General features: G+C 30.7%; 1 protein-coding gene across 2 annotated transcripts in view; it reads right to left on the bottom strand.

The window, feature by feature from the left end:
* Positions 1-22,827, bottom strand: part of PLOD2 (procollagen-lysine,2-oxoglutarate 5-dioxygenase 2) — a 92,164-nt gene that overhangs the window by 3,678 nt on the left and 65,659 nt on the right. Inside the window, exons 8-16 of one of the 2 annotated variants that reach the window (XM_069473132.1) lie at positions 18,279-18,380; positions 14,994-15,119; positions 13,178-13,299; positions 11,451-11,555; positions 8,406-8,531; positions 5,746-5,887; positions 4,468-4,530; positions 3,355-3,468; positions 200-265 (exon numbers count right to left, since the gene is read on the bottom strand). In XM_069473132.1, the coding sequence (XP_069329233.1) occupies positions 200-265; positions 3,355-3,468; positions 4,468-4,530; positions 5,746-5,887; positions 8,406-8,531; positions 11,451-11,555; positions 13,178-13,299; positions 14,994-15,119; positions 18,279-18,380 (966 nt within the window). The remainder of the gene's footprint in view (positions 1-199; positions 266-3,354; positions 3,469-4,467; positions 4,531-5,745; positions 5,888-8,405; positions 8,532-11,450; positions 11,556-13,177; positions 13,300-14,993; positions 15,120-18,278; positions 18,381-22,827) is intronic. The other variant, XM_069473133.1, reaches the window with a different exon arrangement.

Here is a 22,827-nt window from a genome sequence, read left to right as displayed (position 1 = left end):
GTTAACATGTAACATTTTTACAAATACATGATCCTTAAGGCTGTATAAGTGGCAATTAAGCCATATAAATTTTACCTAAAGGATAGTTTTTTTTGTTTTCACAACATCTTCCATTTAAGTGGTATTGAATTATTAAATATTGCTTTCTGGAAAACAAAGCAAAAATGCTCCATACATCATAATTATTATTAATACAAACCTGCTCAACTATATTTTCAGTGAAAATCTTTGAATAATCACGGTTTATATACTTTTCCTTCCAGTCCTACCAAAAAAAAAAAAAAAAAACCGTACATATTAAAATAAATATTTTTTTGTAAATATTGGAAAACACAAAGTACATACATTTTAGAAATTAAACAATTTATAAATGATTATGTATAGTGGACAAAATAGGAATTTTCAGAAACCACAGTATGTGTTCTAATCTTTGATTCTGTGTATGCTTACATTGTTCTATGAAACACAAAATTTTTATTTATAAAGTTTTATGCTTCAGGATTTTAAAACTTGAGCAATCATATGTTGACTAGATTTGCATGCTTTACAGATGCTCCTTGACTCACAATAGGATTATATCCCAATAAATTCGCTATAAATTGCAAATGCATTTAATAATCTGATAAATCCATCATAAGGTCAAAAAAATCTTTGGCCAAACTATCATAAGTTGTTGACTGTCAGTATTTTATGTATGTTACAGGGGTAGGTAAATATGTGTGTGTTTAAAAGTAAATGAAAAGGAACAAAATCCCACCAGAAAATATTAGTAAAAATTAAGTAGTAAATTAATTAACTTGAGTCTGCCTTATACTTCTATCATAAACTACCCTAAAAATTTTTTAATTTTTTAAATGAATTTGAAATTTCTTCTTGCCTTCATTTCAGTTTTTAATATTTATAAAAGAATGATTATAGGGTTACTAATACTTTAATTTCTTTTACTTACTAAAATTAAAGTATGGGCCATATATTAAAAAATAGTTCCTCTTCATTCTAATTCGTGAATTTAATTCTTCTCTTTGACCAATCTCTGGCACAAAAATCACATGCAAAGTTATCCCAATTTTTTTCAACATAAGCTAATGAATCCTTTTCCTGGCTCATGTGCTTTATTTAAATATAAATATTTATTAAAATTTGGATATATTAAAATATTGAGTGATTTAAATATCTAAAAAAAATCTCATATTAAATTTATTTAGAATCTTTAATAAAATTCTTAATTATCTCCTTACAAAGTACAAATTTAGAAAGCCAGCAGGGAAAAATTGAGGCATGGACTCAAAACAGTCTCAATAAAAATATGTTTCAAAAAAATAGTTGTCTGAAATATATCTTTTGTTCTTGATATCAGAAGGGCTGATAATTTATATCAGGATAATTTGTATCATTCTTAGTTTTACATATCAGTTTATATGTAGCTCAGATATTTTGGATGTGGAGGAAACAAAGCTATCTTCAAATTCCTTAATAAATTTTATTACACTTAGTATATAATTATAAAAATAAGATTTCTATATTATGATATTTAATATAATTTAATGTTATATATTATAATATTTAATCCCTCTAATATTTATCAGTTTTCTGATTCCAAAATATGGGAAAAAATTAGAAGTAAATAATCATCCATAAAATTTAATAATCTTTATCTATGGCATTATTTCCTATGTATCAATATTGATTTTTCTGAAATTCAAAGAAAAAAACCCTAAGATTTTACATTAGGACATTGATAGTTTTAATTTTAGACCACCTTTCAAAGCATTGAGCAAACTAGGATTTTACTAATTTGTTAGAAATTCTCATAATGGGACAATTGCTAAGTATTCTGCTATGGGTTATCCCTCATGAGACATTACCGAATAGACTTTCATGAGTGGATAAACAAAATGTGGTATATGCATACCATGGAGTACTACTCAGCCATGAGAAAGGATGAATTAATGCCTTTTGCAGCAATTTAGGAGGAACTGGAGACTAGTGTTCTAGGTGAAGTTATCTCAAGAATGGAAAAAAAACACCACATGTACTCTGTAATAAATTGGAACTAACTGACATGCACACAAATGCACGGAGGGAAGTAAAAGTCACAGGAAATCAAGCGGGGGAGGGGGGAGAAGGGGGAGACAAAAACCTACCTAATGGGTACAGTGAACACTATTTGGGTGATGGACACATTTACAGCCCTGCCTCAAGCCATGTACCAAAAACATCTGTACCCTCTTAATATTTAAAAAATTAATTAATTAATAAAAAACAAAACAAAGTATGCCATGCAAAGAAAAGCAATTCCTACCCTATTCTGGTATTTTCATTGCATACTCTCCAAAGACTTGAATTCTTACACAAATGTCTACAATTTAGGATATCTTACAAGGAAGTTAGTATTACCCAAGAAATGAAATAATTTTATCCCTCAAGATACAAAGAGATTCAGTGCCAAAGTGAAATGTGGAATTCCAGTCTCAGCACTAGAAAGTCTCTTTTCAACTCTACTCCCATGAAAGATGAAGATATGTGGCTAAAATGAAAGAAACATTTTTAAAATAACAAAATATCAAAAGATATTCTTTTTCTATTCAACAGAATATTCAGACACTATTAAATTTCCTATTCCCAGATCTCAATTGCTCCTATAAAATAAAAGAAAATTCTCATCAGGTGGATTGAGTCTTTGTAATTTAAAAGTTTTACTATTGGCAGGGGGGAAATCATAGGTTGTAGTGTTATGGGGATGATTGTTCAAGACAGTATTTTCCCTGGAATAAATGTGCCAACTTGACTAAAGAAAGGAGATTCCTGTAAAACAAAAAAGGAGCTAATTACTGTATGATTCAAATTTTTAAAAAATGAAAAAAAATTCACTTTAAAGGAAATAGTTTCCCCAATTTAAGACTTTGTTATATGCTGAATCAGCTTACTCTACAATTTTTTCTGGCTATCTTTGGTGTCTTTGGTGTACATTCACAAAATGGCTTAAAAAAATTAACAAAATGATAATATGACATGTATTTTCCCAAACTAAATTCTTGAATGTTTTTCCTGAAAAATCAAAATATCATCATATGTGAGCTATTTGTAAACATTTCTCTGAAATTGTGATGGTGCTTTTGAATACATAAAACAAAAACAATGAAAGCAAAGAAACTGATAATTCCATCCATCAAACCTAATATATGTCTTAATAAAAAATTTTTGATCAAGGTTAGATCTACTCTATGGGTCATGAACTATATTATATCATTTTTTTAAAAGCTTCTTACCCTATTTTCATGTCATTACCCAAACGATTTACATCCATTAAGAATTTAAGAAAATAATAAATGAAGTTGAATATGAAATACATACCACAGGATTTTCAAAAATCTGCCAGAGGTCATTGTGATAATGGGAAGTGTTGTAATTAGCAGTTGATAATAGCCTTCCAAATTCATGTCTATTAGAAATGTACATAAATACACCCTATATGCCAAAAAATAACAGTATTAACCTTAAACATAGGTACAAAAAATAAATTTAACCATAGGAAAAATATATAGAAGATATTAATTTCAATTTTTATATTTTCTTTATGAACATGCATTTTTACGTTTCATCTAAAATGTTCATGATTTAAAATAAAAAAATAAAATTGATTAATGAATTCAGACACCACACAAAACTAGTAGATAGCACTGACACTCAACTGGAAAAAAGAATGGACTGTTTTTGTCCCTTTCTCATTGATCCTAGATGTAGACATCGGGAAAAAAATTCCTGTTTGAAAGTAGAAATATTTTTGAGACACCAAAGTGCAATAAATTATACCTCTTTTGGCTTCGTTCCCTTTCAAAGAAGACAAAGTCACATTTTTAAGCAAGAATTCAAAGTGTCAGGAATATTTCATCAGTCTATTTCATTCTTTTATTTTTCTAATGTTTAAAGACTGAACATAGCAACGAGTCATGCATTATAAAGGCAACTAAAGGAAACCAATCATCTTATATCCTTGTTCCAAACGAAATAAATGTGGCAAACACCACTGAGGTAAGGTTGTTTCTTTTTGTACCTGTTTTAATGGTAAATGGTTAGTGATGAACAGAATAAATCACGGAAGAGTACCCAAACCTCATTTTAATCAAGATATACTTTATACCTACTCTTACCTCCTCTTCCCCTTTAAAAACAAAGAAAAAAAAACTAGAAAAAAATGAATGAAAGGAACTTCATTAACTTTAACTTTCTCACTTGTCAACCATAAAATGTAAATCAGCCCAAAGAACCAAGAGCTATCACACAATGCACACCCCTATATCACAAAAAACAAACACACACATATACAAATTACTAACCAATGAACACCAACATTTTACCAAGCTAAATGCAAAGAAGGCTCTTACAGAAACTTTAATGCTAGGCAATATACCGTATCAAATATTAATTAAATAAACAAAAATAAATAAAAATAAATAAAAATAACACCTTTGGGGGGCTGAGCATTTGGAATGTTTCCGGAGTAGGGGAGTCTTTTTCCCTTTGTAAAGTCTAAAATGAAGAGAAGCATTGGGTAAGTTGACCTGCACACTCATTCTCTCAGGTATTCTTTGGTAAATAAAAATAGCAGCTCTTGATCAGAAGCTGACATTCTGAAATGTCCTTCATAGACAACATGCAGAACAAGCAAAGCTTATAGCGCACACAAAGAAACATCTCCAGCCTTTTCAGCCCTTTGTTTCCTTTTTTTTTTTTTTTTTTTTTTGGTCAAAACATAAATCCAAGCTCATTCCTTAGAACTTACATTAGACACACATAAAGAAGACAAAGGAAAAAATGAGTAAGAGAGGCCATTCCAGGATGCGCTGTTGAGTCAAATCAGCCAAACATGAGCACAAAATACAATCACAGGTATTGAGAATATTCAATAATAACAATGCACATAGGTTTGAACGAAAAACAAACATACTCAAACAACACATGCCTTGTTAAACTAAGAAAAAAAAAAATACTTGCCAACTTTTCTGATTTTTCCCAAAATCACAATTGCTTATATAAATTTAGAAATAAAATAACCCAATCATTTCTAAAACAGAAAATCATATAAATATGTTATAAAACATATTTATTCATTTTCAAAAGCAAATTACTTTCTTAAGTCATTTAAGTTTTATACCAAAAGTATATTTATAGAACAGCAATGTATCATTAGTTTTTCACATAGATTAAATATGTATATCTCAACCCTTCTCCCAGTTTAGTGGTAAGGAACCTGCTTTTTAACAATGTAATGTTAATAATGATATAAATTATACCTAGTTAGAGAAAATATGGACATTGATTTCATAACAAAAATGTGTTCTTCTTAAATGTGTAACATTTTACCCAGGATCATCTTACCCAGGATTTACCTAATTAATTTTAATTAGGTCAAGTCTTCACTACAGAATTTCAAATAGAAGTAAAGATATATTTTGAAAAGAGCGAAGCTAATTTGTAACAATTCCATCTTTATTACTGAAATCCTACTGTGTTGCTTGTGAGTTAGCCTGAGCACCAAACCTAATATTTTTCAAACCGTCTCTACAGATAAATGTTTACAAATTGTTCTCCAAAACTGCTCCCAAATTTTCAACACAGAACCAAAAAAATTGGCTAGTACTTATAAATTAGAAAGAAAAAGGGCATCAAAACACATTGACACACCAAGTGATAAAGCAAGCCATCTTATACAACCTTCAAGCAAGCCATCATTGTACATCTTACCATTTCTCTAGCACTTCGGCAAAGAGCCATATCAGGATCCAATTTATCGCGAACAAAATAGTTTCTTTCATTCATCTCTGATCGGAGTGTCTTTCCTTTAATTAAGTACACATTAGCCATGTAGGGGACATTCCAAACACCTCTAAAAGTAAAGACATTCCAAAATGTCACAAATATAATTTTAAGTTTTATTTTTATATTTTTAAAATAAATATTTTGTATGTCTTTAAATTTTGTGTATATAAATTATTGAATCCACACACAAATACATTTAATGACATTTGACATATATATATATGAGATTACTTGGTATACACTATATTTTTAGGAAATTCAGGAGACAAACCACTGTCTTTCTGGATAAACTTCAATTTAGGGTTGGTATCTGTCATTTTTGCCTATTATCTCTTAGTTGTTGCAGTTAGAGCATAATATTCTGTTTTACAGAATGTGTTTCCACTGAAGATTAAAGAGTTTGATAGTAAAAATAATAACATACAACCAGTGGTGTGCTAAAGCCAGTTCATACTGGCACCCTAGGACTGACTTTTAGTGCCAAGTTCATGTTCAGTGATTTCACATTGGAAACTTAAAATTAGCCATAGTGGAAATATTTAAACCACAGGAAATGTCAAACATATATCAGGGCAACCCCTACCTCTAAGAGCCACTGAAAATAGCCTAAAATTCTCCTACATTATATTCTCTTGAAATTCATTAAGCCATCTCAAATCTTTTGTAGAAAAAAGAAAAATATGATGAAATACAGCTGGAAGTGCATGACTGCTGGGAGATTCTCTTGACTTGCATTCCTTCTCACAACTATATCCTCACTCTGAACATGACTCATTTCCTAAGAACAGCACAAGAACATTTTTGCCAGAAGGGTTGTGCCTGTTGCTTTTAGTGAACAGCAAGGAAAGATCTTGCCCAAGGAAATGTAGTTAGATATGAATAAAAATATGACATCATTTTGTTTTATTAGATCAGCCTCAAAGAAAACTGCCTAAACAGCCTTAAGAAGTACAGTAGCTCCCTCTTACCTGTGGGGGATCTGTTCCAAGATCCTCCAAGGGATGCCTGAAACCATGGATCGGACTCAATCCTATATATACAGTACTATGTTTTTCCTATACATACATGCTTTATTATAATAAAGTTTAATTTATAAAAATAGTAAAATAAAACTATTATACTATAATAAAAGTTTTATAAATATAATCTTCCCTTCCCTCTCTTTCAAAATATCTTAATATTTTCAGACCACAGTTGACCATGGGTAATTGCAACTATGAAAAGCAAAACTGCAGGTAAGAGGGGACTACTGCATACAATGTGTTGGTGAATTCAGAAATTAATTGCTGGTGTAATATGCATTTTTTTCAATTTTGAAGAAAAAATTACACACACACACTTATATATTGTAAGATGTCATTCATTACTGAAGTTTTTGGACATGCAGGGTATTCTTATTAATATATTAACTAGATCAAAAGCCTTTACCATATTCTTTTACTTACACTTTAGACAACAACGACAGGAGAAAAATAGAAAAATCAACAGTGCCTAAAGCAACCTGAAAACATGAATTCTCCGTTCTATTTTTGTGAAACCTCATTTCTGTTGTACCCTCAGATAATTTCAAGCATATGATCTATCCAAATCATCTCAGGGTCAATAAAAGTACTTTGAAACCATAGAATATGATCTTACTAGTGTTTTCTCAGCCATCATGCTTTTTATTGCAGCTAACAAAAGCCTTTACCATATTTACATCATCAAAATTTAAGCTTTCGACACCGATTACCATTTTCACAAGCAAAACATCTTATTACCATACAACTATTCAAAGACAAACACATGATTTTTTTTTAATTTAGTCCTGAGAGCCTATTTCTCCTTTTAATCAGGCTGACCTATTTCAGCACTGAGGCCAGGCATTTAATGACTCAGTCACTCTGGTCTACCATCTGTATGAAAAAACGAATTATGTTCTCTCCCCAGTATTTCCTTAGCAAAACTATTTCGATTGTGATTATTTTTTTAGTTTTAAAAATATCAACTGTTGTCTCTGAAATAGCAACTGCTGTCTCTGAAATAATTATCAATCGTGCACACATTTTGTACCATGTATATTCTTTACAATCTCTAGAAACAGAAATTAGATATTGTTGAAAAAAACCTATCTTTAAGCAGACAATTAGCTATTTCACAGAGAAAATGCACAAAATAGGAATACTGGAAAGTTTTGGTGTTGGTATTATTGCTTACTTATTTATAAATTTTAAAAACTATCCAAACAATACTTAATCGTGCCATTAAATAAATTAGCTAAACTAAATTCTCTTTCTAAACTTTTAAATGAATAGTATTACTCTTCCACCAACCATAACATGGGATATCCATGACAACCATATAGTTAGTGTCTCTCAGTATTTCCTACGAGTTTGTTCCATTGAAGATTGAGAACCTTAAAAACAATTTTCTTAAAATATTTGTTTTACACTAGTATTTCAGGATTCCAAGTATTTTCCAAATTCTCAAATTTCCATTAAATATAAGGAAAAGAGATAAATACCAAAAACTTTCAAGTAATATTAAAAAGACTACATCCTTAGATTATAGTATTTTACATTAAAAGATTAAATCAAGCAACTTACACTCTATTTCCTTGAACAATATCCACATAATCTTCAGATCGGGCATAGTATCCATCAGGACTCAATGCTCCCCAGAAGTTGGACCATAGCTTTCCATGACGAGTTACAAGAGGAGCAATGATCTTTCTAAAGACAGAGAAAGAGAGAGAGAGAGAGATTCGCATAATTATTTATTTTTAAATCACCACAGAAGTTTTGGGCTTAGCATGACACATAACACAATAAAGTTCATTTAACACACATGCAGTTAATCCAAAAAAAAATAAAAATAAAATGAAAAAGGAATTTCTTCCCAGCATCTTTTCTTAAATGAGTACACACTGCTAATTTTCAACCATATTTCTTAAAAAGAGTAACAAAAAAGGAAAAAAGTCATTGAAAATGCTAATTGAGACATAAAAATGACTTTTAAATGTACTTTACAGCCAAGAGACTGAAACTACCCTAATTGTATTTAAATTTAATTCAAGTATTTCAAAATGAAATAAATGAAATAAAATATTTTCATTTTCATTGGGCAGACAATAGTCCCATGTACATTAAGGTATCCAATAAATATTTGTTGATTGAAAAAAAATAAATGAAGACAGGCTAAGACATTCATGAATAGGCCAGTTGTTTTTCATATTAAGTCTCAAATTACTTTAAAGTATGTTTCCATTATTTTATGACTTTTAAAAATGGGTTATAGTTATAGTATGCTAGCCCTGGCAAAATTAAACTTTTTTTTTGGTCCTTTAACTATTTTAGAAAACAAAATAGAGGAAATGGAGGATAACTGCCATAATGTTCTGTCTCACTACCTAGGAGGAAAGTGGTCCATTTGAGACAAACATATGATACAAATTTAAAACTTGCCAGATTTTCCCTCAGGGAAATCTAATTTGTAATGTCAGCATTTTCCAAATGAGATAACAAAATCTGAAGTTATCCTAAAATTATTTCTAAAAGGCAGTAGTGCCACACAATTTTTAAGAAAAGATCTAACAACTCTTCCAAGAGGAAGTTTATGGACCAATCATTCTCCATAAAAAACCTCTTTTACAATATCCCAATCTTGTGAAGATCAGCTGAGCTCTTTCTTTTACATGCACAAAAGTAAAATAAAATAAATGCATATCATGCAAAATAATAATTTTATTTTTCCTGATTCCCATTAAAATAAATTATTAACCAGAAACACATATTTTGTTTTGTTTAGAATACCTGCAATATTGGAAATAACATAAATTTGAATCTTTATAGATACTACTTTAGGGAATAATAATCCAATGTCAACAACTGACAATATCAAATATTTAATAGAAAAACCAACCTTGTAATTTATAATCCCAGCTGCCTCCTAAAAAGGGTTGAACCAAGAAGTCTGAAAAACCAAAATCCACCTGCTGTGTGCCTCAATGTTTCTGAGAATAGAAATGTAGGGGGAGCAGCTGAGGAACGATGAATTGCATTAGACAATTGAAGGAGTAAAATTTGGAACAAGGCAATAAATAGCAGAGGAAGGAAGAGGAGACGGAAAAGAGAGCTGATGAGATGCTGGAAAGCCACATGCCCAAGATGTGTCCCATTCTCTGTCCCTCTAGTCTTCAGTCAAATAAGCTAACGCTCACAACATTCTTGGTACATGTAAATTTATTATGGAAACCACATACTTGGACACAGAAGGAAAAACTATAGGTATCACATGAACCTAAACCTTTGGTAATTAACAGAAATCCATGGAACTGGAGACACAACCTAGTTTTACTGACTCTTTAAGGGACAAGGGCCCCAGATGGCAGTTGAGTTCCTCATGAGGGAAATTTTTGCTTTCTAAGGGGGATATATGTTAAACACATAGTATGGATTCATTATATAGCTCACTAAGAGAATAATTAATAATTATCTACCAAAATGTCATAAAATAAAAACATCTAAATATTATTAGAAGTGTATGTTCACTATACACTATTGCATTTCAATCAAATTAAGAGAGAATTAACAATGCAAATTAAAGAAAATATTCCTGAATTGGACTAGGTGTTAAGAGTTACAAATTATATTCTATTCAATACCTTTGTGGTAATTCACCTGCTTTTCCTTATCAAATGATCAAATGATCAAAACTTTATTCATATGCTTTGGGAAAATACCTGCAATTTGTAGACAGCTTAGACACATTTTTATAGATAGTTATACAGTGTGGCTGTATATACAGATTGCTTCAGAGAGGTCTTAGATTTTAAAGAAAAAACTGAATCTTCAAATTGACAAATACTAGTGCCATATCCTTTACATAGAGGGTGGGTTAATAAAGCATAATAGATACCCCATATATTTTGCTTAGCAAAACAAAAAGTCATTCTAACATTTCATCAGCTAAACATTCTATTTATTAGGAGAAATAATTGTGTTAATGTATGTAAACATACTTAGAACAACATTTGGTACTTAATAAGTGCTCATTAAAGGTAGGCTATTAGTAGGTGTAGTAATAATGGTATTATTAGTAGTATCAGTACTATTAACAAATGAAGATTAATATCATTATAAACTAATAAACATAGTGTCTTTTTCCCAATTCAATTAAAACAGGCACTGCTCAATGATAATTACTTCAAGCGTAAATAAAACTAAAAAACTGGCTGTGGAATGATTTGTACCTCGAAATGTATTTTAGATTCTAAGAACTAAAACTATATGCAATAACTTTTTAGGTCATAAGTTTTATGAAATTCTATTTAAAAATATCTATAGAGAACAAAACAATTCTAAATTTTATTAGTATCAGATATAATTTTACCTAGACTTAAATAGAAAAACAGACCAAATGTAATCATAGCTGTGATTACAACTAAATACTTCTAGCTGTCATCAGGTTGTTTTCTATGACTCCTTTAAAAGAAATGTAATTAATTAGAACAGAAAGTTTGTAAGGTATAGAAAATAACTGAATGTAAGTTCCCACAATTACTAAACACAGATAAGTAATTAATTAGAGGGTATCCACATCAATGTGGAAAATTATCATTTAATAAATTGATATTTAATCTTAAATAGTACCTGTTTTGTTCGATCAAAATTTTTAAAGTCCTTGGGTTTGTCAAAACAACGTCTGCATCCACACTAAAGTAGTAATCACACTTCTCATCCTGACGGCAAAAATCCCTGACATTGAAAAAGAAAACGAAATAAAAATTAGATAAAACAAATAACTGCTGGTTGAAAAATGTTAACATAAAGCTTCTTATATGTAAGATAAAGTATTAATCTGAAGAGTGAGACAATATCCAAAAGGATATATATTGTCTTAATTTTCAAAATGTTCAACTTATCAACAAAGATATTCATAGGTGATCAACACTAAAATTTTAGGCCAGGTAAAATATATTTTTAAGCCACTAAATCGTTAAGGTATAAAACATCTAGTCAGAATGGCAACTTCTAATTTAGTATCTAATCCTCTCTGAAAGGTCAAAATAATCCACCTCAATGTATTTATCAACTTTTTTCACAAATCAAAATTTTTTTGCATACACACATGCATATGCGTACAATTGCATCTTGTATATTCAACAACTCAGATTTAAGTGAATCTTGGAAATATAAGTATATGACTCTTAAGGTATTAATATTTTTAAACTTAATTTGCGTAGAATTATTTCTAAGATAGTTATTCTCCTGTCTTCTTGCCAGAGGTAAGCTGACTATGTCTGCTTTTCCTGGCAGAGTCTGTAACATTATCATCAGGAATACCAAGGAATGAACACTACCTGATATGTGATGACATATGAAATACCTCTACATATAATGGCTTCTACATTTGGGGTTATCTCTTTCCCAGTTCTGAGATCCCCTCCCACACCGCTGGTCCCAGTTATCACTTTTTGCTGTTGTCAGTGTGTATCCCCACATATTTCTAAGCAAGTGCCAAACAGGATACCAGATAGAAAAACTTGTTACAATTGTGCAAAAAAATTAAAGAAAATAAGTTCTGAATGTGGGCTCAACGGATTCTCCAATGAATAAATTATAGAACCATTAGTAATAATATCAGTTTGGATTTTTCAGAGGCCTGCTTTCTGCCTATTCCAAACCCCAGCCCTGTAGAATCTATCACTTTGGTCCTTGAACTTTCGCGGCTCAAAGTATTAAGGTTAGGAGTAGATAAGGGTGTTGTCTGATAAGAAAGCACTGTGTCTTCACCTTTTTATCAGCAGCTCTTAACACACAGCCTGGCATATTCAGTTAACATTCATTGAATAAATGATTGTTATTACTATTACCATAGTTTTATTAGTAGTCTGAAATATTAAAGGCTCTAAACAAAGAGCCTAAAATACCTCTTCTAGGGATTACAATATTATCTAGATCAGTAGGTAACTGGAAAGTAGGAATACCCCTTTTTACCCAGAGTCAAAAACACAGTTTTACCAGATACAACCCGCAGATAGTAAACATAATTGTAAGTCACTGTTATAGCAGTCATACTATTCATTTATCTGCATTTTTTTAAATCTTGGTCCCTAGTTCAATTCTTACTTCGATTAAACACATCGACTCCTAGCCATTAAGAGAAAAATGTAAGTAACTTCCATGGCCTTTTCCATGTAAATAAGTACAAACACAGACAAAGTCTAACAGTAGAATCTTGCTGCTGTGTGTGTACGCACACACACAAATAGTTGAGACACCCAAGTTTAGCATATTAATTTGGGAAAAGTTTATTTTATTAAAGTTTCTTTAGTAGAATAATTTAATAAATTTAGCTTAAAGTTATTAAAACATACATTCCCATGTTTCTGGCTTCCGCTTGACTTAGATTTTCTTCTGGTCCTACTATTTTTATAGTACTGATTTCATGTTTCGCTTTATCAAAAAATACCTTGATGTCCTTTTCATGATAAACTTCCTGTAACATATTTTAAAAATCAAAAATTAGAAAGAAATTAAGACAATAAGAAGACTGAAGCATTCATATGTATGGAATCCATCAAATTCAAAGTTGTGAATTCCACAATTCATATATTCATTCAGTTACAGATAAAATAATAACCATATTGTGCATGTTGTATGTAAATATCACTTAAATGGCACATGGAAAATCTAAAATACATACATATCAATATTCTTAAAAAAGAAGATACCTGAAAATTCTTTCAACATCTACTGCTAGACAGGTCCTTGCATAAATACTTAAACCCTTCACAGCTACTTGCATAAATACTTAAATCCTGAATACTATTAATACAAAATATTTCTAACTAGAGAGGGAAAAGTGGCTTATAGACTGAGCACCTTAGATATATGTCATAAAATATTCAGGAAAAAAATGTCTATTAAACATACTTATCTGAGCTGTAAATATAAATAATCACATTTCACAAAATAAAGTGTTGCATAATATTCTTTAAAACCAGAAAGAAAAATTAATGGTTATATATAAACTTTTGTGATTAGAAAAAAAAAGAGGAAGTTTAACAAAATTTTATAGACAGATAAATGGGAAAACCATCAACATAAACATTATCAATTTTGTGCAATTCAATTCAACTGTGCTAAAATTCCAATAAGACTATTGTTTCCATCATTAGAGCATTTCAGAGTTTTTCTTGTTTCAAGTCTCAAAGCTTTCTGAACATTTGATACTTTTCACAGCTTGTTAAAAATCACTTATCATATAAAAGTCGCACAGAGTTTATGTTAAATAAAAGGAGAGAAGATAAAAACTCCTGCCATCAAGGAGTTTAAGGTGCTATGAAAGCAGGAAAAATATAAATAAAAGATATAATACATAAAAACAATTTAGTATTAAGTACATATATTACAACATATTTTACAAAGGAAATACTAAATTCTTCACTCTTTTAAACCCAGTGAAGCTGGTTTTCTATGAATTTGAAATGTTCTGTGGAAAAGCTGACTTGTACATAAGGATAAAGAACAATGCAAAACAAAGAGTATTGGGACAGAAAGTAGAAAATGACATATTTCACAACTATGGAGCTTTTCCAGATGATGTTAAATAGCAACTATTTTAATAGGAAATAAATAAATAAATAATATATTGAGGGAAAATATCTTTAAGTTTAGATTATATGTGGGAGGTATTTGGGAGGCTGTGAATATTTTTGAAGGAAATGACAATATCAAAATCCTATGGGGAAAGCATGTCGTGTGATTAATCAAAAGAATACTTTATCTGGAAGCTGTTTCAAGTTCTGATGTTATGATATTATCTTAAATTGCAAATAATTTAATGACCAGTTCTATAAAAGAAAGTACCAGAACCAACCCAAAGGCAAAGGAATCTAAACCCTTTGACATCTCCTTCGCTATATATTAGGTTGAGTCATGTGAAAATGGCTAATAATATTCAGCCATTTTGTTCTACAAAAATTGGCATTTTCATTTGGCTCATCCCAGTATAATGATGCTAGTTTCCAGATTTTAAAATCCTGAGGTCCTAAAAAGGCAGAACTGTAATTACTCTAAAAATCCTCCATTGAATTTAGCCCAATGAATTTTTTAGACATAAATAACAAATAGCTCCCCAAAAAGTCAAAAATAGCTTTCACATAAAACATTCATTTCTCAAATACTTACTTTGTTATGAATAAAAAGTTTAAGTGCTTCTTTTGGGTAATCCAGTGTCAAAAGTAGGTCCAAAAATCGAGGTAGGAACGGAGTTGGTTGCTCAATAAAAACACCTATTGTTACATTTGGGTGGACCTTTGTTTTATACCAAACACAAAAACACATTATCATTAGTATGGTTTTATTTTACATTCTACTCAAATCTTAACCAGTAAAACATAAAAAAATAGAATCTCAGTTCAACATAATTTGCTAAATTTTAATTGCTCTGTGGTGGTTCTCTAACATTGGAAATAAATTTTTGTGGACCCCATTAAAGTGATTTTACTGAGCCACATCTTGATTATGAGTTAGGTTCAAAGAGGAAATTCACTGTCATATTAATTATATGAATGTAGTTAAGGATACTTCATTCTCTGCTAGTCAATGCTTCCTTTATAATAGCTCTTTAAGAAGCTTCTTCAGAGCTGAATGTTTTTTTGAAAGCTTCATCTAAGAAACCAAAATGCTAATTGTGTTTCCATTTTTTTTTCATGGCTTAAAGTTCAGGGCTTAATTTGTAGCTCAAATAAAGAGATCATGGAGGACTTGAGACTTTATTTTTATCCTCAGACATCCTTTAATCTCATTTTACTGATTGTCTTTTACTTTTCTTCATTAATATACTTTAAGAAAAGCTATTTTCTTTCATTAATATACTTTATCTTAGTGTAGTATATCTATTTTATATATTTTGTCAAATCTTTTAGCGAGGGTTTAATGCGTAGTTTATCTTTCATTCATTGTATAAAAACATCTGAAACATCCATTAGACATGTCAGTCCTTGTAATGAGCAACATTTAGCAAAAGGAATGAAAGTTCCTAGCTTCAGAAACTTACAACTGGATGGGAAAGACAGAAACATAACTACCCTGTAACAGTGTTATTATCAGAACTATACAGAAGACTTTATAATGTTTTATTAAAACCATGTTTTAAATCTAGTCTTAACGATTATAGATTACAAAAATATCATATATTTTAAACGCAGAATTAGTTGCTTCCTCTCATCTTTTTACACATGGTACCTTACGTATTCCTCTACCATATGTATTATAACTTAATCTGTGTTTGCAAAAGTACACTTTATATGCTGTCATACTTCTTTAGTCTATCAATTGACTCACCCAAATATTATTAAATGAATAAACAAATACAAAGAAATAAAACAAAATATCTTCTCTATAAAAGTCCTCTATTTAACAGGAAAAATAAGTTACAGGAAAACAGGAAACAGTTCTCTATTTAACAGAAAAAAAAAGTAGATCACAACTCTCCCTTACCAAATGAGATGATGTATTTCATTTAAATTTCATAATAGCCTTAGAAGCTATTTATTATTCCAAATATGCAATGAAGAAAATGTGATTTAAAGAAGCTAAGTGACCCAGAACACATAAACTAGTAGTTAAAAAACTAGGCTTCAACATACTACATCTCCATTATTAATATAATTATAAGTTTACTTTTATATAATAATGATAATGTAACAGTTAACATTTATTGAAGGCTGAACACTTCATATATATTAATTTATACATATATAATATTTTATATATTTATCATATACATTTGTCATATGTGTGCATGTAAAGTTTCATTTAACCTTCCTACCAACCCTCTGAGATGCTCATTATTATTTTTACATGTAAAGAAACTTGCCTTTGGCCAACATCTAAAAATATGGTAGGCCTAGGATTTAACTATCCACACTTAATTTTTATAATTGTATTCCATAATAACTACACATAGAAAGCACATAATTCATTTTGCATAATGGAATGAGCAGTTTTCCTTTCTAGCATATTTTAACAGGAAGTAAGACAAAATAGCTTAAGAATTAAGTAAGAGACTCCTACATGCAAAAAGAAAAAAATTTAATAAAAATATTTATCTATCTTTGCACCAGAAAGTTTATGTGAAATGAAACAAAACAGATAAAAAGTATTAACTCATCCTCCAAAGTACAACACTACTTTCAGCAAAAGAATTTTTAAACAACTTCATGATGCAGCTTCATTCAGAAATATTCTGGCATTCTTTCCAGATAGGAAACAATCTGTTTGTTATCTGAGAGATTAGCCAAAAAACTTATTTTCAAGTAAAATAGAGTTATATTCATAAACTCCCAAGTGTACACAAGTTACTCTTTATCCTCCTTTCAAACAGTGGCAATAATTTAATTCTGGAGCTTGAGTATATTACAGTGAAAGTATTTTGTATTTGCATGGGTTCAGGAATTACCAGAACTATATTCCTGGGAATTTCATTTCTGCCTTCATTGCTTCTATTAATATTTATCTGGCATGCTGTAGGCACTCAATAAACTTATGGTGAATAAAGGGAAGAACCAGTCATAATAACAAAATAGCTCCCTAGAATCCAACTGTTCATACACATAATATTCTTCTAAGTTACTAGAGCAATTTTTTGGAAGAATAATGTTACTACAGGATATCCTAAAACTGTTCTTGCCGATGATAGAACAAAGAACCATAAAAATGTTTTATAGATTAATAATAAATATCTCTAACCGTTGTTCACCCTCAAAGTACAAATGATAAAATATAGTTCTATGTGAAATACATACATGTAGCATCATGCCTGCCATATAGTAAGTACACGACATACAGATAAAATTTCCCAGTGGCCAAGAACATACGATCTGGAGCCAGATTACCTAAATTCAAATCCCCACTCCAACACTTAAAAACTGTGTGCCCCAGGCAAGTTACTTACTTTATGTACCTCATATTTCTCATTTGTAAAACTGCGTCATTAGCATTACCTACTTTGGAGGCTTTGTGAGGTTTAAATGAGTTATTACATGTAGTTAGAACAAACCTTAGTTATGTAATTATATATTATTTTTTAAATCATTAAATTTGAAAATCAAGCACAGATAAAATTAGTCAATGAAAACGTTGAAGTATTGTAATGATTTTTTATTTTTTCTCAATGCTTTGACCAAACAGACTAAAATAACACAAGAGCATCCAATCATAGTAAGCTATTAAATATGAACCACCAGGTCCCTTCCATTGGGTTCAGTTATTAACTGGTTTTGCTTTTAAAATAGTTCAGAAACACAAATCCAGTAGTTTTCTGAGTCACTGTGTTTTAACATTATAAGTCCATTATCTACCATACAATCAAAACTATAAAACAGTTTACCATTTTTTTCCTATAAATCACAGCAGTTTATGACAAAGTGTTTTTTATTACTACATTCCCATATAGTCAATTCCACTTACATCTACCGCAGACAAGTCAATTGTATCGGATTCACAAAGAGTGCAGCCATTATCCTGTGTCCACGAATTAGGTACATAGTTTCCAAAATAATTCAGGAGAATCTAAAATGAAGGAAAATGGTATTAACAAAAGTAGGCCTCTCCCATCAATGTGCTTTCATTCTATGATTATTTAACTTCAAGGCACGTTTTCTGCATTAGGTACATTCCCTTAGTGATTGCACGCTGCACAGTTTGCTCCAGACTATAAATCATAAAATAGGACAAACTGTATCAGAAATGCCAAAAACGTGTTATAAATCATAAAAGTCACTTAATTTTATACTATATAAGGAATAACACTGGAGAAGACAATTAAAAAGACATACGTCAAACAATGAAACAATGTTAAATGGGCCGAGACCTATTAGCAGAAACTCAAAGTCACCCACAGAGTAATTTAGTAATAAGACACATACGTTCAAAGGCCCAGAACAGACACCTACAGTAACTGGGGCAGTAGTCATGTGACCTCTGACCAACACATCACCACACAAAACAAATATTGAGTAAGCTTCATCACCAAAAGGCACTAAGCTCTTTTGGGGAATGCTACTATAAATTAGGCATCTGGGCAGTGACTCAGGGGCACTTATCAGAAAAAGACAGCTTGCATTTTAAAAAGATCTAGTACCATTACCCCACAAATCCTATCAACAATAAGCCAAAGTATGATATTGCTTCCCCACCCACCTTCTTTCAGATCTCTCAGAGCATCTCCGCTGTGATTACTCTTGCCTTAAGCAGCTGTTGACATTCATTGTATTGTAAAATCTGTGATCTTGAGTGTGTGTCTCTGTGTGTGTGTGTTTGTGGGAGGAGTAAGCAAAGATGGATGGGGACAAAGGTAAACACAGTAAGATTTGCTCTAAATCCTCAAAAATGACTTGAATATCTCTAAAGTTTTAACATTTCAGGGAAAATCTTGCTGATAAATAATAAATAAAATTACATTTTCTATGATTTTAATACCTAGTAGTAATAAGAGCATTTGTAGTTTTTCTTATTCTTTCTTTCTAAAAACTATAATTTTGCCTCATACTCTTAATAGCACCTAAAATCCTCATTATGCTTTTGCAATCAATAATTTTTCTTTTGGACAGGTGAGGTGAAATAAAAAGAAAAATGTCTATGTCTTAAAGATGGGGGTCAAAAAATATAGACAATTGCCAACTAGATTTTTCTAGCTTCCTATGGCCCAAAAGGAGATGTTAAAGTTAGAATAGATGAGGTACTTAGTCGAGTACCATTTTACCACATTCCTCCAAAAGATCTGGGATTCTGTTCAAATATTTTTATTATACTGAAACTTTGAAACAATGCTGCTGAAACAAGAACACTATTAATTAAAAATGGGAATATCTTTGTGTTATAGAGACATTGCAGATACGGCTACATTTAATCTCTACAGCAAAATCAGAAGACATAGACAAGCAACTCATTCACATATATTTTGGACTACATGATAATTCAAGAAACAAATTATAAGGCAGGAAATATGTAGTCATGATGTTAATTAATGACATTTTAAGAGGCAATGTGGGCTGGGCACAGTGTGGCTCATGTCTGTAATCCTAGCACTCTGGAAGGCTGAGGCAGGAGGATTCTTTGAGCTCAGGAGTTCGAGACCACGTTGAGCAAGAGTGAGACCCTGTCTCTACTAAAAATAGAAAAAATGAGCTGGGTATGGTGGCGCATGCCTGTAGTCCCAGCTACTTGGGAGGCTGAGGCAGGAAGATTGCTTGAGCCCAGAAGTTTAAGGTTGCAGTAAACTATAATGACACCATTGCACTCTAGCCTGGGAGACAGAAAAGACTCTGTCTCAAAAAAAAAAAAAAAAAAAAGAGTCAATGTGGTTATTTTTATGTATCTTCATAATAAAAACAGAAATAAAAATTTTGTTAATTGTCAAATGACAAATGCAAACATTAATCACTCATGTTCTACAAAATAATAGAAGGATTTGAAGGAAAAAATAAAGAGATTTATGTGAAAATCAATCCTCTAGTAAGCATTATTTTTGAAAGATGAAAATTATGCAAGTGTGACATGTACAGTTTTGTTTAAAATATCCTGGGAAAGAATTTGCTTAAAAGAAAGGAAAAAAATCCTCCAAATATTTTGGCCACATCTAAACTTTTATATATATATAAATACTGGTATATTCCCCATCTTAGAAATATCATAAAATATTTATTATATATAGCATGCATGAATTATTGATCAATCTAACTGAATCCCTATACGAGTATGAAAATGATAAATAGTTTTAAAATGTTAGAATATAAAAAAGCATTACTTTTAGTTTTCAAAATTAAAACTTTAATTTGTAACTTTTCTACTTTCTGCTTTTTACCTTAACTTGGTTCATAGATAATTATTTTAGAAACATTACATTTCTTATAATTTGTACAAATTTAGGGGGTTTTGATACATGAAAATATTGTGCAGTGGTGAAGTCTCGGCTTTTAGTGTGTAACCATTACCCAAATAGTGTACATAGTACCCATTAAGTAATTTCTCATCCCTCGCCCTGCTCTCACTCTCCCACCCTTCCCTATCCAATGTCTATTATTCCACTCTTTGTTCACGTGTACACATTATTTAGCTCTTACTTATAAGTGAGAACATGTGGTATGTGACATTCTGTTTCTGAGTTATTTCCCTTTTGACTGGAAACTTCCCTCTTTTGGATCTCTCACCGCACAGGCAGAGGTCATTCACCACTGCCACCCCCACTTACATTTGTTTTCTTCATAAAAACTGCAGATATTTCTGCTGGCAACTATAGAAGGTGCAGAAGACTGTTTATGTAGTTAGGCTGTTCTGGGCACTCCCGGGCTAATAGGTGGTGGTATTTTCCTGATTCTTCTTTCACAATATCAAAATGTTTTCAAGTATGATGTCATTTTCATTGGCAGAGAAACTTTTCCAACCAAATCCTTTCCTTCTTTCTTTTTTTAAAAAATTTATCTAATTATTCAAGGTCACCGTGAACCAAGCACTGTGGTTTTTATACAGAAAATTAAAGTCCCCATTTTTATTACAAATCGAATTAGTTTCAGAAATGACTTATTTTAATGTATACATCAGATAATTTGATCTTCCCCTATTTAACTTCTCTTTGTATAAAAATATCACCAATTTCATAATGATTTCCTTAAGATATAAATATTATCTAATATTTAAAAGAAAAGGCTGGGCATTAAAGTAAGCATCTTATATTACTAACAGTAAATGAGCTTCAAGAATAAAAAGGAAAGCTTCAAACCTGAAATTATAAGGTCTATCCAAAAATTTATTTACATTATATTAATATCTAGACAAGTATGAAAATAATTATTTAGAATACAGAAACATGTTTTGAATAAAATGTTAATGAAGAAACACAAAACTGTTTATACACCATTATGAAAAGAAATAAAAAATATGAATTCTTACAGATATATACTGAGAAGACATAAAAACTTAAAGAAGCTATGAATAAAAACCATATGGGAGGGTGGTAGATTATAAGTGATTTTTAAAATTACTTATAACTTTAAAATTATTCTTTCTGATAGCATGAGATTTAGAGAAAGTAACTAAGAAATAAACTCATTTTATGTACTTTGTTACTACCAATACACTAATTTGTCATTTACAGATTATGTATGTATTTTTAAATGAAAAAAATGGTTTAAATGCTATCATTGAGTTCAATATTATGGTTCAAAACCACTGACATAATCAGCCCTCACTAAACAAGGTAATAGCTGAAAGCAATGGACAAAGACCGATGCAAAAAAAATCTTTTTACCCCTTATAAACGTTTAAAAGAAGTTTGTATTAATAATCTGCTTTCTTTCCCCACCAGCTTGGACAAGGGCAATATGACATACTCATGTGAATGCATTTAACTATAACATAATACATGAAATAAAGTATTAGCATTAGATGAATGCTTATATATGCAATTTCCCTCAAGCTTTTATATTATCCCAAATATAATTTTTATAATAAAACTTATTCCATTTTTGTTGTTAAACAGAATCATAAGAAAATGAACTAGATAAGATCATGTCAGACAAAAGATAATAGGATCCTCACACAGCCTGAAATGACAAAAACTGTGATAGCCCAAATTGAATATGTTTTCAAGAAGAGTTAAAATTTCTTAGTACACATAGGTCTTTCTAAATTATTAAGGATTAGTGTTCCCTTTTCTTGTGATAAATCCTTTGGTCACTTTTTAATGCTCTAGTCAGCATCATCCTAGAAATTTGGAAGGAAGTGGTGATCACATTGAAATCACTGAACATCAGACCTTAACCACAATGGCTCAATTCTCAGGACAAGCTCACTCTTTAAAGACATTTAAGTTTGATTAAAATAGATGTGGTGGAGAGGGGATGAGTGTATACCCACATGAGTGCGATGTGCACTGTCTGGGGAATGGACACGCTTGAAGCTCTGACTCGGGGGGTTGGGGGGCATGGGCAATAAACATAACCTAAACTTTTGTACCCCC

The sequence above is a fragment of the Eulemur rufifrons genome, chromosome 7, assembly GCF_041146395.1.
Source record: "Eulemur rufifrons isolate Redbay chromosome 7, OSU_ERuf_1, whole genome shotgun sequence".
Taxonomy (NCBI): domain Eukaryota; kingdom Metazoa; phylum Chordata; class Mammalia; order Primates; family Lemuridae; genus Eulemur; species Eulemur rufifrons.
The sequence above is the reverse complement of the archived record's forward strand: the minus strand, read 5'-3'. Positions and strand labels throughout refer to the sequence as shown.